The following is a 27,666-nucleotide window of genomic DNA, read 5'->3' as shown; positions in this document are numbered from 1 at the left end:
TACTTCAGTCTTGGGTAAAATGTAACTTCTATAGTGGATATTTTAATTCAATCAAAACCAATATTATCTTGCAGTCAATAAACGTGGGATCATCTTAAAATGATCATTGTAGAAAAATCATGTTTGGAAATATTAAAAGGTTTAAAAAGTATGAAAGCCAAAGAGTGGTACTGTGTTCAAATAATTAAATAAGAAATACCTGGCTTATAAATCACTAATAAATCGATTACTAGGCTATTACATCCAACAAAGTGAGGGCAAACATTACCCAGTGAGCTGAACACTTATGCCAGCTTTGAAAAGGAGAACTCAAGTCAAATATCCTTACAAAGGCTGAAGACTCTGTGATATCTATCTCTGAAGCCAAAGTCAGAACTTCATTCAAAAGGGTGAAACCTCACAAGACAGCAGGCCTTTAAGGTATACCTGGCAAGGTACAGAAAATCTCTGCCAACCAACCAGCTGGAGTGTTCACAGACATTTCCAATCTTTTGCTGCTGCAGTTGGACGTTCTTACCTCCTTCAAAAGGGCATCAATCATCTTTTTGCTGATGAAGAGCAAAATGAGCTGCCTCAACAGCTAATGCCAGTAGCACCACTGTGATGAAATACCTTGAGAGGTTGGTCATTTCCAGAATTAACATGTACCTAAGTAAAGGACTGAACCCACTGCAATTCACCTACCGTCACTATCGCTCCACAGTAGATGCAATATCATTGTCTCTCCACTCAGCTCTGGCTCACCTAGAAAACATATGGTTACGCTTCGATTACAGATTCCCCCTTCAACACCATTATTCCCTCCATGCTGGTCCACAAGTTCCAAACCCTGGGCTTCTGCAACTAGATCCTTGACTTCCTCATGAGAATATCAATCAGTATGAATTGGAAATAGCGTCTCCTCCTCACTGACAATCAACGCAGGCATACTTCAAGGATGTGTGCTTAGCCCACTGCTCTAATCATTCTAGACCATGACAATGTGGCTAGGCACAATTCCAATGCTATCTACAAATTTGCCACTGACATCACAGATGGCAATGAGAAAGTATATAAGAGGGAGATAAGTCACTAGTTGAGTGATGTCACACCAACAATCTCGCATTCAACGTTAGCAAAACCAAGGAGATGATTGTGGACTTAAGGAAGAAGTCAGGAGAACAAGGACCAGTCCTCATCACGGGGTCAGCAGTGGAAAGGGTCAAGAACTTGATTCCTGGGTGTCAACATCTCTGTGGTTCTATACTGGAGCCTCCATGTCGATGTAATCACAAAGAAGGCTTGCCGGTGGATATACTTTGTGAGGTGTTTCAGGAGATTTGGTGTGTCACCAAACACTCTCAAATTTCTGCAGGAGAACCGTGGAGAGCATTCTGGTCGATTGCATCACTGTCTAGTATGGAGGTACCAACCCTGAAGACAGGATAAAACACCAGAGGGTTGTTAACTTGGCCTGTGACTTCATGACATCACAGTCCTCACTTCATCAAGGGCACCTACAAGAGGTGATGTCTTCAGAAAGCAGGCACTATCCTCAAGGACCCTCATCACCCAGGCCATGCCCTCTTCACTCTGCTACCATTTGGGGGGGGGGGGGGGGGGGGGGAAAGGGTACAGGAGCCTGAAGACAATTACTCAGCGGCACAAGGAGAACTTCTTCCCCTCTGCCATCAGATTCCTGAATGCTCAATGAAACACACACTGCCTTAGTTTGACTTTTTCTTGCACTTTAAAAAAATTTATTTTATAAGGTGGTTTATCTAAATGTTTGCACTGTGTTGCTGTCAAAAAACAATGAATTTCATGTCTTGTTCATGACCATAAATTCTGATTCTAAATTGTCTTTCCTGTCCTTTTCTCCAGGTCTGCTTTCTCTTTCAGTGAAGGGTGCAGAGGTAGCGTCTCTGACTATCAATGTGATTCAGAGTATTCCTAATCTGGACTGGTTATCTGTTTGGATCAAGGCATATGCTTTTGTTCACACCGGTGACAATACCAGAGCAATCAATACTATCTGGTAAGGAGATGTTTTAAACTGCTTGTATGAGTATTGTCTTGGTGTTTCCATTCAAAGTGGACATTCCTGCTCTGGAGAACTAGTTTATTATTTTAATAACAAAACAGGGCGAGTTGGAAGTTGGTGAGACTTTGTCTGCTTTGACTTCTATTTATTTGAAATGATCATCCTGCCCATGGGGTAATATGAGGAATGTAAGCAAGGATTTCTTTGTACAACGGATAAATTTCTAATCCATGCACTGTAATAGCACACTGTTACAATCATTTTATCCACAGCTCCTTGGAGAAGAAGTCATTGTTACGAGATAATGTGGATTTAATGGGAAGTCTAGCAGACTTGTATTTCAGAGTGGGTGACGGCAAAAATGCCATCCTTAAGTTTGAGCAAGCTCAGATGCTGGATCCGTATATAATTAAGGGTAAGTAACGTTGAAGTAGTTACAAATGTATTTGAAATTTCCATTTGATAACCACTAGCTTTTCAGTTCACTCAATAATTAGGGTTCTAAATTTTGCTTTAAAAAAGATGTCAATGTTTGAAGATATGAGAATTAAATTTGGTATTTAACTGTATTCAGAATAGATGTTTCTCTTTGTGACTTTTGCGTCCGAAATATTATAGTTTAGCAAACTCGTACTGCTATCCAAAGTAGCACTGGGACAATGACTGGGTAATCCTTTACTTGGATGTTGTTTGAGGGATAAATCTCTGGCACTTTGAATTAGTGCTATAAGATTATTTTTATCCACCTCAGCAGATGGAAAGGATTAGTAACTCATCCTGAAAGCACCTCTTTCTGCATGTCACTTTTTTGATTATGCAAAAGAAGTTTAGAATTTTCTGTTTGCCCAGTTTCTGCATTATTTGAACCTACCGTGTGTTTTGGAAGGAGTCGTGATTGATTTTTAAAAACAGAAATAATGTTTGAATGCCACTGAGTATTTGTAATACGATAGCACTTCCAGATTTGGAATAAATTGCTGAATAGGCATAACATGTATAGTAAGCCATCTAATAAAGGTTTTCAAACACTTACCCCACTTTAGGAATGGACGTCTATGGATATCTTCTAGCAGGTGAGGGTCGACTGGAGGATGTTGAAAATTTGGGTGGACGTTTATTCAACATATCTGATCAGCATGCAGAACCATGGGTTGTCTCAGGGTATGTGTTAAAAGTTTCAAATTGTTGCAAGAAGAAATAAAGCTGCCTTTTCTGTTTAATACTATAGTTAAAATCCCAATGGGTAAATTGTATCAAGGAATTTGGTCATCACCGTTACTTTACAGATTCTCCTGCACTTGCACGGGATTTACTGATGAAAGAAAATGTGATTCTGCATTTACCAGCAGACCTTGGGGAAACTCTCAGCTGCTCCCAACTCCATTCAATTATGGTCTTCTCTCTTTTACTCCTCACCCATAACCTTTCTGATGCCAGGTTGAATAATTTTAAACATTTCTCTGTTATTCATTTGCTCATTGAGAATGCTGGAGATATTAAAATGGGTAATTTCAGTAAGTAGACTAGGTTGGGATTTCTAATATTTGATGTCATCTTCCAGTGAGAAAATCTGATCGGTAATAGTCAAGATTCAGTTACAGTGCAGCTTCTTGCAATTGAGCACATTTGTAACCCCTTTCTCTTTCATTTTGATTTTTTTTACATTTTAATGGAAAATTGGTATCGCATAATTAACGTAGAAACACCTCGATACACTGCATGAATTCACATAATTCTGGGTAAAGACAGTAGTGCAAGAGAAGTATAGGTAGGTATTTGAAGAGCACGATGAGCTAAAGGGCCTCTTTCCATGCTTCATGGCTCAAGGATTTTACAGGGCAGTTGACTTGCTATCTGCCATTAGGAGAATGTTTGAAGCTATTATTAAACATGTCCTTCCTAGCAGGGCATCACAAAAATTCCAAATATGTTTGACCAATGAATGGAGTTCTTTTGAGGAGATAATGTGCTCTAGATTAAGGGTGATTGAACTGGATACAATGCTACATCAAAGACTACTGTGGAAAACCTGCTTGTGGTTTAAGAGGTGGCAATGAGTGAATAGAGGATGAGTTGGCTAATAGTGACCACAGAGATTAATGTTTAACCTAGTTTGCAAGATGTGGTGTGCCATAGGAATTGATGCAGTGGCTTACATTTTTTAAAATTTTCAGTGTGTATGAATTATTTGGAAGAGGCGGCAAAGGTTTACAGGTGCTCCCCTACTTACGATTGTCTGACTTACGATTTTTCAAAGTTACAATGGCTTGAATCTGTACTTTTTCCATTTTCAAATTGCGATCTGTTCCCCCACTTGAGATATGCAGTATGCTACTCTCTTGCGATGATGCTGTGTATGTTAATGGTTTTTTTCAGTGTGGAATAAAGGTATTCAAATTTTAATTATATAAAAAAAAAAGTAGGCGCGGGAAAGTATCTTGCGAAGACGATATAAAGCAGTCACAATGCTGGAGCGCGCAAAGATCTGGCAAATAGTGTAATGTGGAAAACATTGAAATTGTCCATTTTCACAGGAAAAATTTTGGATAGGAGTAGTTTGCTCTGAATTTGTATGATCTAATCAAGCAATCATACTATGAATGGCAGAAAACATCAAGGAGATTTCCTACTGTGTATAAAAAGTTTGGCACAGTTTCTTACGATCTGTTGGGAAATACAATGCCAAAAGTGGTGGAGAAACTCAGCATTTCAAAGAAGTAAAGGGGAAGGAATGTTTTTGGCCTGAGCCCATTGTCTCGATTTGAGCGAAAAGCACCCAGGTGCCTGAATTTTTTTAAAAATGGAGGGAGGAAGTGGTGAGGGTTAGTGAGTGTAGGCTAACAAGTAAGAGGTCACAGGTGGATACAGGTGGGGAGGGCAGGAGAAAAAACTGCTGAGGTGATGGGGTGGGGGTAGCTCTGAATGGAAAGTGAAGTGGCTGGGTGCTGGAGGAAAGAAAACGGAGGATAGGGAAAGAGAGATTTAACAGAAACTGAAGAAGTCAGCATTAATGTCATCTGTTTGGAGAGTGTCCAGGTGGAATATTAGCTGTTAATCCTCCAATTTGTAGGTAGCCTCGCTTTGGCAGAGCACGAGGCCAAGGATAGCCATGTCAGTGGGTGGAATTAAAATGGTTGGCAGTGGACAGAATGAAGATGCTTAACGAAACAATCTCTCCGTTAAATGTGTTGGAAATGTTACCTCTGACTTTTCCATGCTTTATTGTTTCTGCAGTTATCAGTGTTTATACAGCAAACGATATTCACGTGCACTTTATCTGGGAGCAAAAGCAATTCAGTTGAATAGCAACAGTGTGCAAGCCTTGCTATTAAAAGGTGCTGCTTTACGAGCCTTGGGTAGAATCCAGGAAGCTATTATACATTTCAGAGAAGCCATGCGTCTCTCCCCTTGCAGAATGGATTGCTATGAAGGCAAGTTATTTCTTATTTCTTTATGATTATTTCAAATTCTGGCCAAGGAAATTGTATAGAAACCCTACATGTAGGTGAAAATAAAACAGTCCAGAATTATTTTGATCTGTTGACTTCTGTACTATTGAAGCACCAGCATTTCAGTTAGTCTCAAAGTGACCTCGGACAATTGAAACATTGCCACTAGTCATCTAATTCATGGACAGTTGTGCCCTTTAAAACTTGCGTAAACAGTCTTTGTTAGGAAGGTTCTTAATTTATAAATTTGTTCAAAATCAACTATAAGACGATCCATGTAAGAGCCAAAGTTTACCGTTGTTGATTTGGCTGCGGGCATCGGCCAGAGGCTGCACATGTTCGGCATGTTCCAGTGCTCATGCGCCAGGACTAGGGGTTGGTGCATGCGTATGGTTTGGACGTGGTTAGAGCAGTTAGTTAGCTCATGTTGACTGGTATGGCGGGATAGACAGTGGGTGAGTGAGGCTTTGATATTTTCTGTTGATCATTACATGTTACATTACCACAGATTCATGGTCATTATCATAGATGTTAGCACGAACGTTATTATCAGCAAGATCATTGCTGCATTATAAGTCCTTTAGTTTTAATTAATAAATAATTTAAATCGCATCTCGACGTCGCTAAGAATTTATTTGAACGCGTTACAATAGAGCCCACTTAACCTCCAAGCAGCTTTTTTTTGTGGAAAGTAGTCGCTACAATCCTTTTGGGGTGAAGGATAACTCTCATCTGCTTACTGTTACGTATGTGCTGAACTAACCAATGAGTCTAACGTGAGGTCTACAGACTGGCACATGTGGGAGATTGATGATGTGGGTAGGTTGTTTGGATTGATTTGCATTTGCTGATGGCTGAATGATGCACCAGCAACAACCTGTCATCAAAACTAAGGAGCTGATTGTTGACTTCAGGAAAGGAAAGCCAGAGATATACAATCCAGTAATTATTTGGGGGATCAGAGGTGGAGAGGGTGAGCAAATAAGTTCTTGGGAGTCACTATCTTAGATTATCTTTTCTGGACCCAACACACCCATGGCATCATGAAGAAAGCATGTCAGTGCCTCTACTTCCTTAGGAGTTTCTGGAGGTTTGGTATGACACCAGAAACTCTGGCAAATTTCTACAGAGGTGTGGTGGAAAGTGTACTGGCTGGCTGCATGGGGATACCAATATCTCTGAGCATAAAGCCCTCCAAAAGGTAGTGGACACAGCCTAGGACATCATAGGCAAAACCCTCCCCACTATTGAGCACATCTACAGGGTTTCTCATCCACCATGTACAGATCAATTTGTGCTCAAGATGGTGTACCTCCCCCGTCAAAAAGCAAGGTGATCCACCTTGTCTGTGGTGCTCAATAATATTGAAATCTGGTCATCTCTGTCCATCCAGACTATGGTCCCATGTTAATTTCTGCATTGAGACCCTGGCTACCTTTTTGTTCCAAAGGAATCTACTTACCTGTGTTGAGCTTTCGAAATAATCTCTGGGGCAACACTATGGGCAAAGTCTGGAAGAGCTATTGGAGCCTCGGCAACACATTTTTTGAGCAAGGGGACGTAATTAAGATTGTACAAATTTAATAAATTGTTTACCTTGACCCCCAGGTACTTGATCCCTGTTTGCGGCCATCTCAATTGACTTTTCTTTTCCATTTCACTTTAGTCCCTACTTTGTAAGTGGCATAATTTCACTTTTTTTCCTAATTAATTCTGTACCCAGAGATCTTCCCATAATGTTCCAACATGGAATGAAGCTTGGCCAACGAGTTTACAGGGTCTGTCAAATATATCAGCACATCATCAGCAAACAGCCCATTCTGAAGCCCTTAACGTCTGGATCCCAGCAAATGGCTTAAAGGTTCAATAGCTAATATGAATAGAGCCGGAGATAACTACTAGATCAAGATAGTGAGAAGGCTGAAGATACTTACCCATTGGTCACAACTTTATCTTTGGGCGCATGATATAGTGACGTGTCCTAATCCAATTTATAAAAGTTGGTCCCAACACCATTTTGACCAGCACTTTAAATAAAAAGTCCCACTCTAATTTGTTAAATGCTTTCTCTTTTTTTTAAAAATTTTTTATTTTTCACACCATAAATCACGTTAGCCATGATATATACTTTTTCTTTTTCACACATATATAGTGACTTTTTCTCCCCCCCCCCCTCCCTCCTCCCAAGCCACCCCCCCACCCCCCCCTCTCATCCATTTTAGGTATACAATCTAGGTTGCATTAAGGCAGTCAGACAATGTTGTCATTCAACAAAAATACACCAGAAATTCTACTGAGTCCATTCTTTTCTTTTCTTCTCCTTCCATCAACTTAGGTAATGTTTGTTCCCGGTAGGTTTTCACTATTGTATTTAATGTAAGGCTCCCAAACTTGTTCGAATATTTCAATATTATTTCTTAAACTATATGTTATTTTTTCTAATGGAATACATTTATTCATTTCTATATACCATTGTTGTATTTTCAAATTATCTTCCAATTTCCAGGTTGACATAATACATTTTTTTGCTACGGCTAGGGCTATCTTAACAAATCTTTTTTGTGCATCCTCCAAGTCAATTCCAAATTCTTTATTTTTTATGTTACTTAGGAGAAACATCTCTGGATTCTTTGGTATATTGTTTTCTGTTATTTTATTTAATATCTGATTGAGATCATCCCAAAATTTTTCTACTCTCTCACATGTCAAGATTGCATGAATTGTTGTTCCCCTTTCTTTTTTACATCAAAAACATCTATCAGATACTGTTGGGTCCCATTTATTTAACTTTTGCGGTGTAATGTATAGTCTGTGTAACCAATTATATTGTATCATACGTAGCCTCGTATTTATTGTATTTCTCATCGTTCCAGAACATAATTTCTCCCATGTTTCCTTTTTTATCTTTATATTTAAATCTTGTTCCCATTTTTGTTTAGTTTTACCATTTGCTTCCTCATTCTCCTTTTCTTGCAGTTTAATATACATATTTGTTATAAATCTTTTGATTAACATTGTATCTGTAATCACATATTCAAGGTTACTTCCCTCTGGTAAACTCAAATTGCTTCCTAATTTATCTTTCAAGTAGGATCTCAGTTGGTAATATGCCAGCGCTGCATCTCCAGTTATATTGTACTTATCTCTCATTTGTTCAAAGGATAAGAATCTACTTCCTGAAAAACAATTTTCTATTCTTTTAATCCCTTTTTTTTCCCATTTTCTAAAGGAAAGGTTGTCTATTGTAAAAGGGAGTAGCTTATTTTGCGTCAATATTAGTTTTGGTAATTGATAATTTGTTTTATTTCTTTCTACATGAATCTTCTTCCATATATTGAGGAGATGGTGTAATACTGGAGAAGTTCTATGTTGTACCAATTTTTCGTCCCATTTATATAATATGTGTTCAAGTATCTTTTCCCCTATTTTATCTAATTCTAATCTCGTCCAGTCTGGTTTTTCCCTTGTTTGATAAAAATCTGATAGGTATCTTAATTGTGCGGCTCTATAATAATTTTTGAAGTTTGGCAATTGTAAGCCTCCTTGTTTATACCATTCTGTTAATTTATCTAGTGCTATCCTCGGTTTCCCCCCTCTCCATAAAAATTTCCTTATTATTTTCTTTAACTCTTTGAAGAATTTTTCTGTCAGTTGTATTGGCAATGCCTGAAATAAGTATAGTATCCTTGGAAAAATGTTCATTTTAATACAGTTTATCCTTCCTATCAGTGTTAGTGGTAGCTCTTTCCAATGCTCTAAATCGTCCTGTAATTTTTTCATTAGTGGATTGTAATTGAGTTTATATAATTGGCCTAGATTTTTGTTTATTTGTACACCTAGGTATCTTATTGCCTGCATTTGCCATCTGAATGGGGATTCCTTCTTAAATTTTGAGAAATCCGCGTTATTCATAGGCATTGCTTCACTTTTATTTACGTTTATCTTGTATCCCGATACTTCTCCATATTCCTTCAATTTCTTATATAATTCTTTTATTGATAGTTCTGGTTCTGTTAAGTACACTATCACATCATCCGCAAATAGACTGATTTTATATTCCCTGTTTTTTATTTTATTCCTTTTATATTATTATCTATTCTTATCAATTCTGCTAGTGGTTCTATAGCTAGCGCAAACAATAACGGTGATAGTGGGCATCCCTGCCGCGTTGACCTGCTTAAGTTAAATTGCTTTGATACATGTCCATTTACTGTCACTTTCGCTAACGATCCCTTATATAATGCTTTAAACCAATTAATATACTTCTCCGGTAAACTGAATTTTTGCAATACTTTGAACAAATAATTCCATTCTACTCTGTCGAAGGCCTTCTCTGCGTCTAAAGCAACTGCTACTGCAGGTGCTTTATTTCCTTCTACTGCATGAATTAAGTTAATAAATTTACAAATATTGTCTGTTGTGCGTCTTTTTTTGATAAATCCAGTTTGGTCTAAATTTACCATTTTCGGTACCTGTTCTGCTAATCTGTTTGCTAATAGTTTAGCTATTATCTTATAATCTGTGTTTAGCAAAGATATTGGTCTATATGATGCTGGTGAGAGTGGATCTTTCCCTTGTTTTAGTATCACTGTAATTATTGCTGTTTTACATGAATCTGGTAAGTTTTGTGTCTCATCAATCTGGTTGATTACATCCAGGAGGGGCGGTATTAATAGGTCTTTAAATGTTTTGTAGAATTCTATTGGGAGTCCATCCTCTCCTGGTGTCTTATTATTTGGTAATTTTTTTATTATCTCTTGTATTTCTACTGTTCCAAATGGTTCTGTTAATTTATTTTGTTCCTCTATTTGTAGTTTTGGTAGTTCAATTTTAGTCAAAAATTCATCTATTTTCCCTTCTTTCCCTTCGTTTTCAGTTCGGTATAATTGTTCATAGAATTCTCTGAAGTTTTCCTTAATTTCTTTTGGATTATATGTAATTTGTTTGTCTTTTTTCCTTGTTGCCAATACCATTTTCTTAGTTTGCTCTGTCTTAAGCTGCCATGCTAAGATTTTGTGTGTTTTTTCACCTAGTTCATAATATTTCTGTTTTGTCTTCATTATATTCTTCTCTACCTTATATGTTTGTAATGTTTCATATTTTATTTTTTTATCCGCCAATTCTCTTCTTTTAGTTGTATCTTCCTTCATTGCTAATTTTTTTTCTATGTTTACTATTTCCCTTTCCAACTGCTCTGTTTCCTGATTATAGTCCTTCTTCATCTTGGTTACATAACTTATTATTTGCCCTCTAATGAATGCTTTCATTGCGTCCCATAGTATAAACTTATCTTCCACTGATTCCGTATTTACTTCAAAATACATTTTTAATTGTTTTTCAATAAATTCTCTAAAATCCTGTCTTTTAAGTAGCATGGGGTTTAATCTCCATCTATACATTCTTGGAGGGATGTCCTCTAGCTTTACTGTCAGTATTAAGGGTGAATGGTCCGATAGCATTCTCGCTTTATATTCTGTTTTTCTTACTCTATCCTGCATACTAGCTGATAACAAAAATAGGTCTATTCTTGAGTATGTTTTATGTCTAGTCAAGTAGTATGAGTATTCCTTTTCTTTTGGGTTTTGTTTCCTCCATATGTCCACAAGTTTCATTTCTTGCATTGATTTAATTATAAATTTGGTTACTTTGTTCTTCCTGTTAATTTTTTTCCCCGTTTTATCCATATTTGGATCCAAATTCAGATTGAAATCCCCTCCTATTAGTATGTTCCCTTGCGTATTAGCTACCTTCAAAAAGATATCTTGCATAAACTTTTGATCTTCTTCGTTAGGTGAATATATATTAAGTAGATTCCAAAGCTCCGAATATATCTGACATTTTATCATAACATATCTCCCTGCTGGATCTATTATTTCCTCTTCTATTTTAAATGGCACATTTTTGCTAATTAATATAGCCACTCCTCTTGCTTTTGAATTATACGATGCTGCTGTTACATGTCCTACCCAATCTCTCTTTAATTTCTTGTGCTCCAATTCAGTTAAGTGTGTTTCTTGGACAAATGCTATATCTATTTTTTCCTTTTTCAGTAAATTTAGTAGTTTCTTCCTTTTAATTTGGTTATGTATTCCATTAATATTTAAAGTCATATAGTTCAGCGTAGCCATTTTATATTTTGTTTATCTTCTCTTTCCGTTTTTCCATCATTACCTTTCCTCCTTTTCCATTTCTGTTTTCTTATTTTCAACTCTTTACGAGACAACATTCCTACAACATCCAACATTTTCCTTATTCTCCTATTTCTATCTTCTTTATCCCCAATCTCCCCTTCCCCTCCTGAGTTGTCCTTTATCCCTTGTCGGACAACCACATCTCCCCTCTCCATTTGGATTTGCGAATCCACTCGCAAGCGTCAACTGATTTTGCAGTGACCGCTATTTTCCCCCACCCAGCCCCCCCAGAAAAGATTTCACTTTTCATATGTCACAAAGGTCACTCTTTTAATTCCCTCCTTATTCTCTCTATTCCATTACCTTCCCTTATTAATTCTTGTCTATACTATCTATATTTTCCTCTAATTACAGATACATTCACGTATGCACATTGTCTCTATTCACTCTTATACCTCTTTACCCACATACATATCAATCGTGGTCATTTTTACCCTCATTACCCGTCTTCATCCCTCAGTCTATTTTTGTCTATACCCACATACATATCAATCGTGATCATTTTTACTCTCATTACCCGTCTTCATCCCTCAGTCTATTTTTGTAATTGTTCTGCAAATTTTCGTGCTTCTTCTGGATCCGAGAATAGTCTGTTTTGTTGTCCTGGAATAAATATTTTCAATACCGCAGAATGCTTCAGTATAAATTTATACCCTTTCTTCCATAAAATCGCCTTTGCTGTATTGAACTCCTTTCTCTTCTTTAGGAGTTCAAAACTTGTATCTGGATAAATGAAGATTTTTTGCCCTTTATACTCCAGTGGTTTGTTGCCCTCTCTTACTTTTTCCATTGTCTTCTCCAGTACCTTTTCTCTTGTAGTATATCTTAGGAATTTTACTACAATAGATCTTGGTTTTTGTTGTGGTTGTGGTTTAGAGGCCAATGCTCTATGTGCCCTTTCTATTTCCATTTCTTGCTGTAGTTCTGGACATCCTAGGGTCTTAGGGATCCACTCTTTTATAAACTCCCTCATATTCTTGCCTTCTTCATCTTCCTTAAGGCCCACTATCTTTATGTTATTTCTTCTGTTATAATTTTCCATTATATCTATTTTTTGAGCTAGTAGTTCTTGTGTCTCTTTAGTTTTTTTATTAGATTCCTCCAATTTCTTTTTTAAGTCTTCTACCTCCATTTCTGCTGCTACTGCCCGTTCTTCCATCTTGTCCATTTTTTTCCCCATTTCTGTTAAGGTCATATCTATTTTATTCACTTTCTCTTCTGTGTTGTTTATTCTTCTTCTTAAATCATTGAATTCCTGTGTTTGCCATTCTTTAAATGACTCCATGTATCCTCTAACAAGAGAAAGTATATCATTTACCTTGCCTTTCCCTTCATCTATTTCACTGTATTCTTCCTCTTCTTCTTCCTCTGGGTTGGCCATCTGTTGTTTCTTTGTTGCCCTTTCCTTCTCTTCTTTCTTGTTTCTATTGTCTTCTGTGGTCTCTTCTTGCTGCAGGTGTTCTGCAGCTGTCGTTGCCAGCTGTGGAGATCGACTCCCCAGCTGGTCCCCCCTCCCGTCGGTGTGTTTTTTTTCATGCGCGGTTGCGCACTTTTACTCGGCTCTGCGAGCCACTGTTGTAGTTCTTTTTCTACCGACCTGAGGAAGCCGGCTCGTCTCTCCACAGCAGGCCTCTTCGGACAGGTAAGGCCTTCACCTTTTTCCTCCGTTGTCTTCTCTTCCTCTCTTCTTACCGTTGATTTTGATTTTTCTTTTTTTGTCTCCATCTTCTTTCCACCTTTATAATCACTTTTCTTTAACTTTTATTTCTGTGCCTTTGTATTTTCTCTTGTTTTTCCCGACTTTTCTGGAGAGGGCTGGAGTTCTCCATCCGGCCACTACTCCATCACGTGACTCCTCCCCGTTAAATGCTTTCTCCACGTCCAGGGCCACAGCTACACTTGGATCGCCCCTTGACTGTACCAAGTGAATAATGCTCAACAGTCTGCTTATATTATCTGCAGCCTGTTGCTTCTGCACAAAGCCTACTTGATCAGTATTTATTAATTTCGGCAAATGCTTTGTCAATCTATTTTCCAAGGCTTTGGCAAGAATTTTATTGTCCACATTCAGTAGCGAGATGGGTCTATAAGAAGATGGTTTCTGTGGGTCCCTGACATTTTTGGGAATCACAGTAATGATTGCCATTGCAAAAGATTCTGGAAGAGTACAGGTATCCAACACCTGATCCACAAAGTCGATAAAGAGGGGGATCAAAAGATCCTTAAATTCCCTGTAGAATTCAGGGGGAGACCCATCCTCCACCAGAGACTTGCCAGCTTGCAGTAGACCTAATGCTTTCTCTTATCACTTTAGCCCCTCTTGCTTTTCTGGACCTAAATTTGGCAGTTCTAATTTTGACAGGAAATCATCTATTTTTCCTGATTTTCTGCGCCCCCTCCCTCGACTCCGTTCTATATAACAGTTCATAAAACTGCCGGAAAGTATCATTAATTTCCTTTGGCTTGTATGAAATCCTGTCATTTTTCCCCCCTTTTTTAAAAATCGCATTAATTGTTTTTGAGGCCTGTTCTGTCCTCAGCTGCCAGGAGAGAACTTTATGGGTCCTTTCCCCAGCTCATAATATTTCTGCCGACCTTAAAATGCTCTATAGATTTGAAGTGTATTATACCTGAGCTTCTTATTTCATAATTCTCTGTATTTTTCCTCCAAGCCTGTTCTTTGAAAATCCTTTTCTAGTCCAGTAATCTCCTGTTCCAATTGTTCCACCTCTCTCAACTATTCTCTCTTAATTGTTTTAGTATATCCAATTATTTGCCCTCCCAAATATGCCTTTAAAGTGTCCCAAATGAGAAATTTATCCATAGTAGAGGTACAGTTCGTCTCACAGAATATGTCTACCTGAGTTCTAATAAAGCTACAAAACTCTTCTTCAACAGCAATGGGTTAAGGTGCCATCTATACACCATTTCCTGTTTATCTGACATGATAATCGTAAGTGTCAGGGGGGAATTATCTGACAAACGTCTCGCCATGTACTCTTTCCATGATCCTTCCCTCTAATTGGGCTGATACCAAAAATAAATCTATCCTGGTATAGGAATCATGTTGCTTTGAGTAGAAGGAATAGTCCTTCTCCCTTGGATGCTGCCTTCTCCATTAAATTCAGCTCTTTTATAACGCCCAATGTAGCTTTGGCCGCCTCGACCCTTGTTACTCTTTTCACCGATTTATCCAAAACCGGATCCAGACAAAAATTGAAGTCCCCTCCAATCAGGATGTTTTCTCTACCCTCCCCCATTTCAAAAAAACATCTTGTATAAATTTCTCATTGTCAAAATTAGTGCATAAATATACAACAGGGTCCAGGATTCCAAATCTATCTGATAGTGTACCATTACATATCATCCTGCTTTATCCTTGACCACACTTTCCAACATCATTGGAACATTCTTCCCTATCAAAATCGCTACTCCCCTTGTGTTACAATTAAAGGAGGACGAAATTGTTTGGTCCACCCATCCTCTTTCTAACTTCTGATGCTCTTTTTCTGTAAGTTGTATCTCTTGGAGAATGGCTCTATCCACTTTCATTTCTTTTTAATGTGTGCCAAGATTCACTTCCTTTTCACCCTCCCATTTAGTCCATTAACATTCGGGTATTTAATTGAATTAATCATTGTTCCAGAGATCCTCCCCATTCACCCCCCCCCCCACTCCCATCCAACGCCCATCCAATACTTTGTCTTTGACCCTCCAAACCAGCACATCGAGCCTACAACACACACTGCAAAAGCATCAATGACAACAACACAGACTCACCTTATAATGATAAACCCCTGTCTCCTTACTATCTCTCCCACTAACCCATCCTCTTCTCCTAAACCACTCCTTCTTTCCCCCCCCTCCCCCAATTCTCTGGCACCCAAAATGTTGGTGCCATCTCCCTCTATCTTAAGGATCACGCCTGATGTACCCATCCTCCTCCCCTCTTCCATTCCCCTATCCCAGAGCCCTCCCAGATAATCCAATTTCTCATTAACAAACTTGTATACATAGAGAACCAATAAACTTTTCTGTTTTATTATTATAAACTTCAACCCACACATTTAACAAATAACTACAACCATTAACTACTTAATCTTTTTTTTTAAATTTTTTTATTTTTCACACCATAAATCACATTAACCATGGTACACACTTTTTCCTTTTCACACATATACAGTGCCATTTTCTCCCCCCCCACCTCCCTCCTCCCAACCCACCCCCCCCACCCACCCCTCCCGTCCATTTAAGGTATACACTACTTAATCTTTGACCACATTTTGCCTTGCATATTTTATCGAAATTTGCCGAGCTATCATACTTAATTAAAACAAATATTAATCATGTATATTGTTTATATATTGACCATATGTTTATTTTTCCAGTAGCTCAATATGTCTATAACATCTTTTTGATTAAATTCTTTAATGTTCACTTTTCAAGCTTTGGCAGTTTATTAAAATATTCTTGTGTCTCCCTAGAGTCTGTAAAGACTCCGCCCCCCCCCCCCCCCGCATCATTATTTTTAGCGTCACTGGATGACGAAGAGCAAATTCATATCCTTTCTGCCTGAGCGTCCTTTTTACTGAGTTAAAGTCTTTCCTCATTTTTAACAGCTCTAGGTTAAAAAAAAAATCTTTGGCCCATCAATCTCTAATGGGCTTCCCCTTTCCTTTGTACCAACTGCTGCCTTGCGCAAAATTCTTTCCCTATCCTGGAACTTTAAAACTTTCACTAAGATAGAGCGTGACTTCCGACCTGGACCTGGATGTGGGGCAGAGGACCGATGGCCCTTTTCTATTTCTATATTATCCCCCACCTTGTTTTTACCCAATGTTTTCAGGATCCAATCTTGAAGGAAGGTAATCGTATCCCTCCCTTCTATACCCTCCCTTAACCCAACAAATTTAACATTGCTCATTCTACTGTGACTTTTCCAGGGAGTCAAACTTTAGCCAAATCTTCTCCCTGTCCTTGGCCCATGCTTCCATCTCTGTCTCCATTGTCTTGACTTTATCAAAATTTTCCATCAACTTATCTTCCATGTCTGCCACCCTGTTTGTTAACCTACTCATGGACCCCTGAATTTTATTTAGCCCCTGAACCAAGTCCAATTTTTTAATCTAATTTTTCACAGAGGGATCTCTTCCCCCTCCTCCACTGCTTTTAAGATGTCTCTTGGGGAAGGGTCTGCATCTCCTCCTCTTCTTACTCTATCAGGCTGCTTCTTTTGTCTTCTCCTAGCTTGGTCTCTCACACTTTCCCCCTGCTCTCCCTGCAACTCTGCAGATTACACATCGAACTCTCCTCTTCACTGTTGCTGGCACTCTCCTGTCCGTCCAGACATTCACTCTCCTTGCTCCAGGCCATTCCTCTCCTGCCTCTCGGCCGCCATTCCCACCTCACGCCAAATTGCCGTTTCCAAGACCTTCCCCCGGGCTCTTCCTCCTGCACTGACTGCCGAACACCCGTCAATCCTTCTGCTCATGAGGAGCTTCAGACCTTTCTGGCTCCTCTCGTGTTGAAGGCCTCCTCTCTGACATCCCCGACTCTTTCCACGATTCCACTGACCGCTCCTCTCGCTGGTTGGTTCCCGACTCCCTCTCTGGCCGTTCCAGGAGGGGGGAGATGTCCCCACCCCCTGACTTCGACCCCTCCAACATGTTCTTCATGTTGCAGGGAAGGGGTTTCTTCCATTCCATCTTTCTTTTCCAGTGCTGGCCTCGGGTCACCTTTGCCACGATTTACAAGGTTTTTTTTCCTCAGCTGCTCCTTTTGATGCTTGCTTGTTTTTCATTTCCTTGTTTCTTCTGTCTCCTCCTGTGTTTTCCTTTTATTATTTTGGTCATTTACATAGTTTTCTTTGATGTTTGTCTTCTCAGTCTAGGAGCTCTCTAGGTTCGCTGCTCACTCCTTAGCTTCCATCATATGACCCTCCAATTAGTCGTAATTCTTCCGCGTCCGCAGGAAAAAGGATTTCAGGGTTGTTGGTGATGTCATTATGTACTCTGACAATAAATCTGAAATCATTTGGCTTTTGCTTCCATTGGAGAAACTTGGTGCTTGGTGTTTTCCTCAATGCTTCTCTACCAGTTTGAATAGTATTTCCATGAATTTGTGGAACTGTCACTTGCATATCCAGAACACTCTTGAGGAGGTCTTTGACATTTTCTCAGTCTGGGAAATTGCTTGCCATCATGGAGATGAGCACATTCTTCAACCATTATCGGGCACATGGATGATGTGGCTTGGACATTAAAATGTGTGAACAGATTCTTCTGTCTCTGGATGAAGAATCATAAAAGATGCTGTTACCGATTTGTCTATCCTTCTGGGTGATTTGGAGGATTATGCAGAAGAGTGGGGTAACCTACCTAAATGATTACTGACCAGTGACACACACACCTACAGTGACAAAGCGTTGTGAGAGGCTGGTGTTAAAGCTTATCCACTCCTGTCTGAGCAGCTACATGGATCCATTCCAATTTGCCTATTACAGCAACAAGTCTTCAGCAGATGCCATCTCAGAGGCTCGACACCAAACCTGGATTACCATACATCAGGATGCTATTTATAGACTAAAGTTCGTCATTCAACACCATCAATCCCTTAAAACTGATCAGCAAACTCCAAGACCTGGCCTCCAGTACCCAACTGTGTAATTAGATCCTGGATTTCCTCATCTCCAGATCCCACTAGTGAGGATTGGCAAGAGCATTTCCTCCACAATTTCTACTATCAACAGAGCACACAGGGCTGTGTACCTAGCCCAATGTCCTACTCATTTTACACCTGTGATGGCCTGGCTGAATATGACAAAAATATTTACAAATTAGCTGACGATACCACAGTAGTGGGCTGTATAAAAAGGAGCAATGAATCAGCACATAGGAGGTAGACTGAAGACAGCTGAATGGTGTACAGACAAAACAAACTCTCACTTAATATCTCCAAAACCAAGGAACTGATTGTGGACTTTAAGGGAAAACTAGACATGTACAATCCAATGATCATTGGGGGATCAGAGGTGGAGAGGGAAACCAATTTAAATTCTATGACGGAGGACCTTTTCTGGACCCAATGTCATCGTGAAGAAAACATGCCAGTGCCTCCATTTCCTAATGAGTTTGCAAAGGTTTGGTTTGACGTCAGAAACCGTGGCAATATTCTATAGATGTGTAGTGGAAAGTGTGCTGTCCAGCTGCATCACAGCCTGGTATGGGGGCACCAGTATCTCTGAACAGAAAACCCTGCAAAAGGTAGTGGACACAGCTCAGTACACTACAGGAAAAACTCTCACCACCATCGAATAAATTTACATGGAACACTCCCATTGGAGAGCAGCAGCAATCATCAAGGATCCACACCACCAAGGATGTGCTCTGTTCTTGCAGCTGCCATTAGAAAAGAGGTAGAAGTCCTGTACCACAAGGTTCAGGAACAGTTGTTGCCCTTCTACCATCAAACAGACTCCATCAGAGAGACATTTAAAGACTCTGACTTTGCACATGATTTATTACTGAACATTTTTTTCTGTATTTGCACAAGCAGTTTGTTTACAGTTCTCTTGTATACTTTTTCTTGATTGCAGTTTAGTTACTGATAATTAGAAATTCTGCCTAGCCGGCAGGAAAAAGAATCTCATGGTTGTATGTGATATCGTGTATGTATTCTAACAATAAATTTGAACTTTGAAGATGGTACTCGAGAGCTTCAAGATGCCCTTTGTAGCTCATATCTCTGATACATTCAAGAGGGCCTATTGCAGAATGGACCTGAGGCTGATGTTGAATTTGAGGTCTTGGCATTGAGACACATTTTCCCTAAGACATCCAAAACTTGTGGTAGTATACTGGAGGCATTGATGGGTGTTTGCTCTAACTTGTGATCGTAATTACATTGGATCTTGATGGACTTTGATTAGTGGTAGGTGAGGCTATATTGTGTGAAAGATGTTTAATATAAGGCCTTTGTACATTTTAGTGAGTTCTACTTCCATATTTTGATCTGTTGCAGAAATTGATTACTGAGATTCGTATTTTTTCTGGCAAAAGATAAGCTGTTTCTCACTCCACTGAGATTTTTGCAGCTGTTTATATTTTAAAAGCAGAATATGCAGTTAAGTTTTGAATTCTGTTCCATCATAATTGTAGCTTTTAATAATTTCCAAAGCAATTGTTCCTATTTTACTTGTAAACACTTCCTCTCAAAATCTCAGATACAATGCTTTTTCACTCTTTATCTGTAGGATTAGTTGAATGCTATTTGGCTTCAAACAGCATTCGTGAAGCAATGGTGATGGCAAATAATGTCTTCAAAACACTGGGTCCAAATGCCCAGACTTTGACTCTTTTTGCCACTGTTTGCTTGGAAGACCCGATGACACAAGAGAAGGCAAGGACGCTTCTGGATAAAGCACTGGCACAGAAATCTGATTATCTGAAAGCAGTGGTGAAAAAAGCAGAACTTCTGAGTAAGATGTCTTTTTAATTCCTTTCATTGTGTGTGTGTGTGTGTGTCATTCATTATTAGGAACAGGCAAGTAGATGAATTATGTGCTAAATAGCACGTAAACAAATGTGTGGGCACAGGTACAACATTGTATTTTTAGGTTTTCCATTATAAAGGTATTGGTACTATTGAAATGCAATACAATTGCAAATGCCGGAGAAACTCAACAGGTAATTTAGCATCAATACAGAGTAAAAGGTAACCAACATTTTGAAGCTTGAGTCCTTTGTCAAGGTATGAGCAAAATGCAGACAGATGACTGAATGAAAAGATGGAAGAGGAGGGAGGAAGGAGCAAGGGGAGGAGTACAGGCCAACATGCAAGAGTTATAGGTGGGAGGGCAGAAGGGAAAAAGGCTGAGAAGAGATGGGGCTAGCTTTCTGAATGGAGGGGGTGGGGAGCTGAAGGAAGGGAGACTGGGATAGGGAGACTAAGGGTACAATTAATAAAGGTGCAGAGATTCAGTTTCAAAATAAGTTTGTATATATAGTACAACTTCAATAATCCAAAATGGTCGGGACCGTTCCTGGGTCCGATAACCATTTTTTTTGGGAGAACTAACAAAGGAAGGCTTTTTGAGCATTAAAATTTTTATTTCTCACCAAAAATATATTGGCCACCACCAATCACCAAGACAAACCCAACCATCACCGCCAATCACCAAGACCTCCCAACCATTGCTGCTGATCCCCAACACTAATCTGCTGCTGATCCCCAGGGAGGTTTCCCGGTCCGGTGGAGCACTCACTGACGAGTCGGCGGGTTCCTGTCTCCCCCCCCCCCAGTCACCGGAGTTCCTGACTCAGAATCCTCCGCTAGGCCTACTGCACAAGCACACCGGAGAAATAGGCTGAGAAGAGGAGTCATTGTCAGGATCTGGTGTTCTGAGGAGGGAGGTGAGGAGAAGGAATGCCACTGAGCCCAAGATCCTGCTCCTGCCCTGGAGGCCGCTCTCCTTGATGACAGCAGGACAAGGAATTCTTCCAACTGCTTGTGGCTGAGATTCAGTGGCATTCAGTTTGAGAGGGAGAGTTCGAGAGAAGAAATGGAAAGAAGGAGGGAGGGAGTTACCTGAAACCAGGACAATCGTCGTTCTAATTTCATGTCAGGTGAATTTTTTTTCAACCTGTGAGGTCACTTTGGCTCTGACCAAAATTACGGGTAAATGAGGATTTCTGATTTGTTTAGGATATCCACATTTATCAAAAAAAAAATTTAAATTTCAGAAAAATTAGGATTTTAAAGAATCCGATTTTTGGATAACTGGAGTTGTACTGTATTGGCAAATACTGGAAATTTGACTTTTTAATCATTACATAGAATCAAATTGGTGTATTTTTTAAAAATTAAACTTCTTAAATTTAAACTTTTTAAAAAAAAAAAAGTTGCTTTTGCCAGCTGGCAAATCAATAAGGAGGTGAAGATTTGAGGCTGGTGATAGAAACACCATTTTATTTATATTGCATCTTTCTGGTCCTCTCGTCTTAAAATGCAGATTCCTAGCTTTAAAGCAACCTTGTAATTTATTTTTCTTCAAGCAAATAAAAAGATTAGTTTTAACAAACTCACTTTGGGATGATGAGAATGAATAGTTAACCTTGATTTGGTGTAAACATGAGGGAGAAATTTTAACATATAATCTAGGTAAGTCTCCCCACTGTTTGAACAGTTATTTATTTTTTTATTCCCACTAAGAGTAGACAATCCCACTCAATTTGTATCCCTATCAGTGCAGTGAACACTTGGCATTGCTCTTAAAGATTAATCTCGATCATGTACTCAATCATTCTAATAATCCTTAAAGAAATTAGCTTTTAGGTTCAAAATTCCTTTATTGTGGTTTACTAATATGCAAAATGGGCACACAGAGGCACTACAAACATTGCCTCTGGCCCCAACAATAAGAGAAAGAAGCAAAACAGTCCCTTCAGAGACACCAACCGAGTGTCCATGGATTTGTCTCGAGCACTTCAATCTGTTGGCAAACCCAAGGTCTGATATAATCAGGAACTTTTTAGGGCTCTCGGCCCCATTGGGAGCTTTTTTTGTCTTTGGCATCCTTTTCAATCCCAGTTACAATACTTGGTTCCCATGAGCCAGTCTCCAGCCACCTGTAGAATGGATTAAGTCCTTCGGCTGCTATTTTCCAGCAGCTTATGTGGATGTAACATAAAAGTAACAATATTCCCACTAGGTGTCAGAAGTTCTTTCAAATCCATTCATTGGAACAAAAGGGAAATGGAGAAGTATTTTTCATAAGGATATAGTAATTTTTTTTCCAGTACATGGAGAATCAAGAACATATTGAACTGGAGAAAGTGCAGAGATTTAGGTTGTTGCCAGGATGTGGGGAAGGAGGGGGCTAACCTATAAGGAGAGGTTTAGCAGGTAAGGACTTTCCTCCTTGGAGTACAGGAGGATGAGGAGTGATTTTAGAGCTGTACAAATTCCCCACAGTAGGGGAATCAGTGACCAGAGCACTTGGGTTTGAGGTGAGGGAGGAGTGATTTAACAGAAACTTGAGGGGTTACTTTCTTACCCAGAGGATGGAAGTGGTTGAGGCAGGTACTATTACAATGTTTACAAAATTGAACAGATTCATGGATAAGGATGGGTTTAGAAGGGTATGGGCTAGATCAGTGATTTTCAAACTTCCCCTCTCTCCCCCCTCACATTCCATTTTAAGTAATCCCTATGCATAAGGGCTCTGTGATTGGTTTGCTTAAGGTGGTATGTGAGTGGGAAGGTTGAGAATCACTGCTCTAGTCCCAATTGTTATAAATTGCTTATTTGAAATATTTTGCTTGAGAAAAAATTGTCATTGGCCCATTTCCTTTGGAGCTATGAAACCTTGCACATAACGAGCTAATTAGGTACAATTAAAACTGGTTTCCAAACTTTTTCTTTTCACCCACATAACACATTAAGCAATCCCTTACTTATGACATAAGGGATTACATAAGGTGGAATGCGAGTTTGTATACCACTGGGCTAAATGCAAACAGATGGGTTATTTTGGTCACCGTGGGCAAGTTGGGCCAAATGGCTGTATGACTGAATTAGACAAAATTATTGATAAGTATGCCTTGCATGTATGAGAACTAATTCCGAGATTGAGTTATATAGCACAGAAACATGCCCTTTGGCCCAACTTGTCCATGCTGACCAAGATGCCTATCCAAGTTAATCCCATTTGCCTGCATTTGGCCCAGATTCCTCTTCAACCTTTCCTACCTGTGTAGTTGTACAAATTATATTTTTTTAATGTTGTACCTGCTCTACCACATCCTCGGGCAACTATTTATCACTCAGTTTCCCCTCAGATCCCCTTCAAATCTTTCCCCTTTTGTCTTAAATGTGTACCCTCTAGTCTGAGACTCCCCAACTAGAAAGACTGACTATCCTATGCTTAAGGGCTCTGGGATTGGTTTGCTTAAGATGGTCCCTTAATATTTTACCATCTTCTATAAAGTGACCTCTCTGCCTTCTTCATTCTGTGGGAAAACAGACCCAACCTCTCTCTATCTCTCCTTTTTAAAAGTCAAGCCCTCCAGTCCTGGAAACATCCTCGGGACTCTTTTCTCCACTCTCCTTTGCTTAATTACAGAGGGACAAGGTGTCTTCAACTGCATATGCACAAAACTTTGAAGTGAAAACATGCAGCTATTTGAGAAGGCACATGGGTGACTCCTTTATTGATTAGAAATAAACACAGTGAAAAAGCGTGGAGATGTGCTGGAGCTTTGGAAAAAGAATTGTTGGGCCACAACTGGGGTATTGCATTGCTCTGATTGTCACATAAGAGGATAGTATTAGGGGTTTCGGAGGAGATCAACGAGGATATTGCCAGGGTCAAAGAATTTGGATATTTGTCGATTTAGAATGCAACTTCCATTTCGGTATATCTTCTCTAACGTATTTGGGAAAATTGCAGCAGAAATTTGAAATGCAGTTTTCATTTTTCTGGAAATTGCTGCTCAGAACATTTTTTCAATGTTCTTAACTCCAAACACAAAACTTTTAATGTAACCAAAGGAAAATATATTCTGGGACATGGCAACATAGATGTGCAAATACTATACAAGAAGATATAGTAAATGAAATATTGGTGCATTGTTAAACATTTTATTTAAATTTTTAAAAATTAGACATAGAGCATGGTAACAGGCCCTTCTGCTGTGCCACCCAATTAACCTACAATCCCCATGTTGTTTTAAAGGATGGTAGGAAATGGCAGAGCTTCTGGAGGAAGAACACGGGGAAAACATACAGACTTTTTACTCTTTGAATATTAGAGGATCACAAGTTCACTCATTAAATCTCATCAACTTTCTTTAGGTCGTGAACAGAAGTATGAAGAAGGCATAGCTCTTCTCCGAAATGCATTGGCAAATCAGAGTGTGTGTATTCTACATCGGATGCTTGGAGATTTTCTTGTAGCTGTAAGTGATTACCAGGAAGCAATGGACCAATACAGCATTGCATTAAGGTAAATTTCAGTTGCTGACTGCTCTTGAACAAAAGTATTTTGGGTGCCTATTTAGTTTGTAGAAACTGTAAATGGAGTTGTGCACAAATAAATTGAGTGCAGTTTCAAGGGACAAAGAAAGATTTTTCCTTTGTTTGCCCCTGTGCTCCAGTTTTAAATTTGTAATCAAACCATTCTCATGTGATTAAAGTGCACATTTCAGATTTTATTCAAGGTTATTTGTGTACATTTTGGCTTGACCATGTAGAAATTACAGCACATTTTATACATAATATCCTCATTTCAGGGTACCATAATGTTTGGGACATTTGGCTTTGTAGGTGTTTGTGAGTACTCAGATAAGTTTAATTGCTATATTGGTGCAGGATAAGAGAGCTAAGCTTCTCAGCTTTTGATCACCTGTGGAGTCTGCAGTTGCCATTTTTCAACATGAGAATCAGAGCTGAGTCAATGAACTGTAAAACGAGAATAAAACAGTAAGAAATATGGCACAAACCTTAGCATTACCAAAATCACTGTTTGGAACATCATGAAGAAGAAAGAGTGAACTGGTGAGCTCAGTAATCACAAGGGGACTGGTAGGCCAAGGACTCTCCTACAAGACCACAGAATCATTTTATTATAATTAAGAAAAATCCCCAAACACCTATCTGACAGATCAGAAACATTCTTCAGGAGGTGGATGTGTCAATGACTACTGTCAGTAGATGACTTCAAGAAGCATTAAAAAGAGCCTGCATAATTCTGGAAAAAGGGTCTTGTGGAAAGATGAGAACCTGTATCAGAGTGAATGGCAAGAGCAAAGTGTGGAAGTGTTAAGGAACTGCCCAATATTCAAAGCATACCACCACATCTGTGAAATGTGGTGGAGGGGGTGTTGTGGCCTGGCCACAGGTACTGGCGCGCTTCTCTTCATTGATGATGTAACTGCTGATGGCAGTAGCAAAATGAATTCTGAGGTGCATAGAAACATCTTATCTGCTCAAGTTTGAGCAAGTGCCTCCAAACTTCATCCTGTAGCAAGATAATGATCCCAAACATACTGCTGAAGCAACAAAGGAGCTTTTCAAAGCTTAAAAACTGGAAAATTCTTGAATGGTCAAGTCAGTCACCCGATCTAAATTTAATTGAGCATGTCTTCCATATGCTGAAGAGAAGACTATCAGGGACCTTGAAAAAAATAAAGCAAGAGCTGAAGGTGGCTGCAGTAGAGGCCTGGCAGAACATCACCAGAGAAGATGCTCAGCACCTGGTGATGTCGATGAATCACAGACTTTTTAAAAAATTGTTATTTTTCACACTATGAACCATATCAATCAAAATGTACACAAACATTTCCCTCTTGAATATACACAGTGGCATTTACTCCCCTTTTTTTCCCCCCTACCTTCCCACCCCCCTCCAAACCCATTAAACGTTCAACATATACAATACAATAAAACCATTAAACAATGTCATCACACAATGAAAATAAACAAAAAAATTGTGTCCTCTACTGAATCATTTCATTTCGTCTTCTTCTCATTCTATCATTTTAGGGGGTGGAGGTCCATGGTAGGCCCTCTGTTGTGTTCCATGTACAGTTCCCAAATTTGTTCGAACAATGTGACTTTATTTTTTAAATTATATGTTATTTTTTCCAATGGAATACATTTATTCATTTCCATGTACCATTGCTGTACTCTCAGGCTCTCTTCTGATTTCCAAGTTGACATTATACATCTTTTTGCTACAGCCAAGGCTATCATAATAAATCTTTTTTGTGCTTCATCCAGTTTGAGGCCTAATTCTTCTTATATCACTTAGAAGACAGATCTCTGGATTTTTTTGGTATGTTGCTTTTTGTGGTTTTATTTAATGCCTGATTTAGATCTTTCCAAAACTTTTTCACTTTCTCACATGCCCAAATTGCATGTACTATTGTTCCCATTTCCTTCTTACAGCGAAAACATCTATCTGATAATGTTGGATCCCATTTATTTAACTTTTGGGGTGTGATATATAGCCTATGCAACCAATTATATTCTATCATGCGTAATCTCGTGTTTATTATATTTCATAGTTCCAGAGCATAACTTTTCCCTTATTTCATTTTTTATCTTTATGTTTAAATCTTTTTTCCACTTTTGTTTGGGTTTATAGCTTATTTCATCATTTTCCTTCTCTTGCAGCTTGATGTTCATGTTTGTTATAAATCTTTTTATTATCATTGTGTCTGTAATCACATATTCAAAGCTGCTTCCTTCTGGTAATCTCAGTCTGCTTCCCAATTTGTCCTTTAAGTAGGTTTTCATTTGGTGGTATGCAAACATTGTACCATGAGTTATTCCATATTTGTACTTCAGCTGTTCAAATGTTAATAAATTATTTCCCAAAAAACAATTTTCTATTCTTTTAATTCCTTTTCTCTCCCATTCTCTAAAGGAAAGGTTATCTATTATGAAAGGGATTAGTTGATTTTACATCAATAATAATTTTGGTAGTTGGGAATTTGTTTTTTTCTTTCTTTTCTAAGTGAATCTTCTTCCATATGTTGAGTAAATGGTGCAGTACTGGTGAACTTTTATATTGCACCAGTTTTTCATCCCACTTGTAAAGTACATGTTCTGGTACCTTCTCCCCTATTTTATCTAGCTCTATCTTGGTCCAATCTGGTTTTTCCCTTGTCTGATAAAAATCTGATAAATACCTTAATTGTACTGCTCTATAATAATTTTTAAAGTTTGGTAGCTGCAAAACACCCTGTTTGTACCATTCTGTTAATTTATCAAGCATTATCCTCGGTTTCCCCCCTTTCCGTGAGAATTTTCTTATTATTCTCTTTAGTTCATTGAAGGATTTCTCTGTTAAGGGAATTGGTAACGATTGAAATAGGTATTGTATCCTTGGGAAGACATTCATTTTAATGCAATTTACCTTCCCTATCAATGTTAGTGGCAATTCTTTCCAATGTTCTAAGTCATCTTGTAATTTCTTCATTAATGGCTGATAATTTAACTT

The 27,666-nt window shown here is 38.8% G+C and overlaps 1 protein-coding gene across 5 annotated transcripts in view; it reads left to right on the top strand.

Moving 5' to 3' along the window:
* The window catches only part of anapc7 (anaphase promoting complex subunit 7), an 89,689-nt gene that overhangs the window by 19,024 nt on the left and 42,999 nt on the right, over positions 1-27,666 (top strand). For 4 of the 5 annotated variants that reach the window (XM_069933322.1, XM_069933323.1, XM_069933324.1 and 1 more), the window contains 6 exons: positions 1,864-2,017; positions 2,296-2,438; positions 3,067-3,184; positions 5,258-5,454; positions 19,915-20,139; positions 24,516-24,666. In XM_069933322.1, the coding sequence (XP_069789423.1) occupies positions 1,864-2,017; positions 2,296-2,438; positions 3,067-3,184; positions 5,258-5,454; positions 19,915-20,139; positions 24,516-24,666 (988 nt within the window). Of the gene's footprint in view, positions 1-1,863; positions 2,018-2,295; positions 2,439-3,066; positions 3,185-5,257; positions 5,455-19,914; positions 20,140-24,515; positions 24,671-27,666 lie in introns of those variants that run through there. The other variant, XM_069933326.1, reaches the window with a different exon arrangement.

This window comes from Narcine bancroftii, chromosome 4 (genome assembly GCF_036971445.1).
Source record: "Narcine bancroftii isolate sNarBan1 chromosome 4, sNarBan1.hap1, whole genome shotgun sequence".
Lineage (NCBI taxonomy): Eukaryota > Metazoa > Chordata > Chondrichthyes > Torpediniformes > Narcinidae > Narcine > Narcine bancroftii.
The sequence above is the reverse complement of the archived record's forward strand: the minus strand, read 5'-3'. Positions and strand labels throughout refer to the sequence as shown.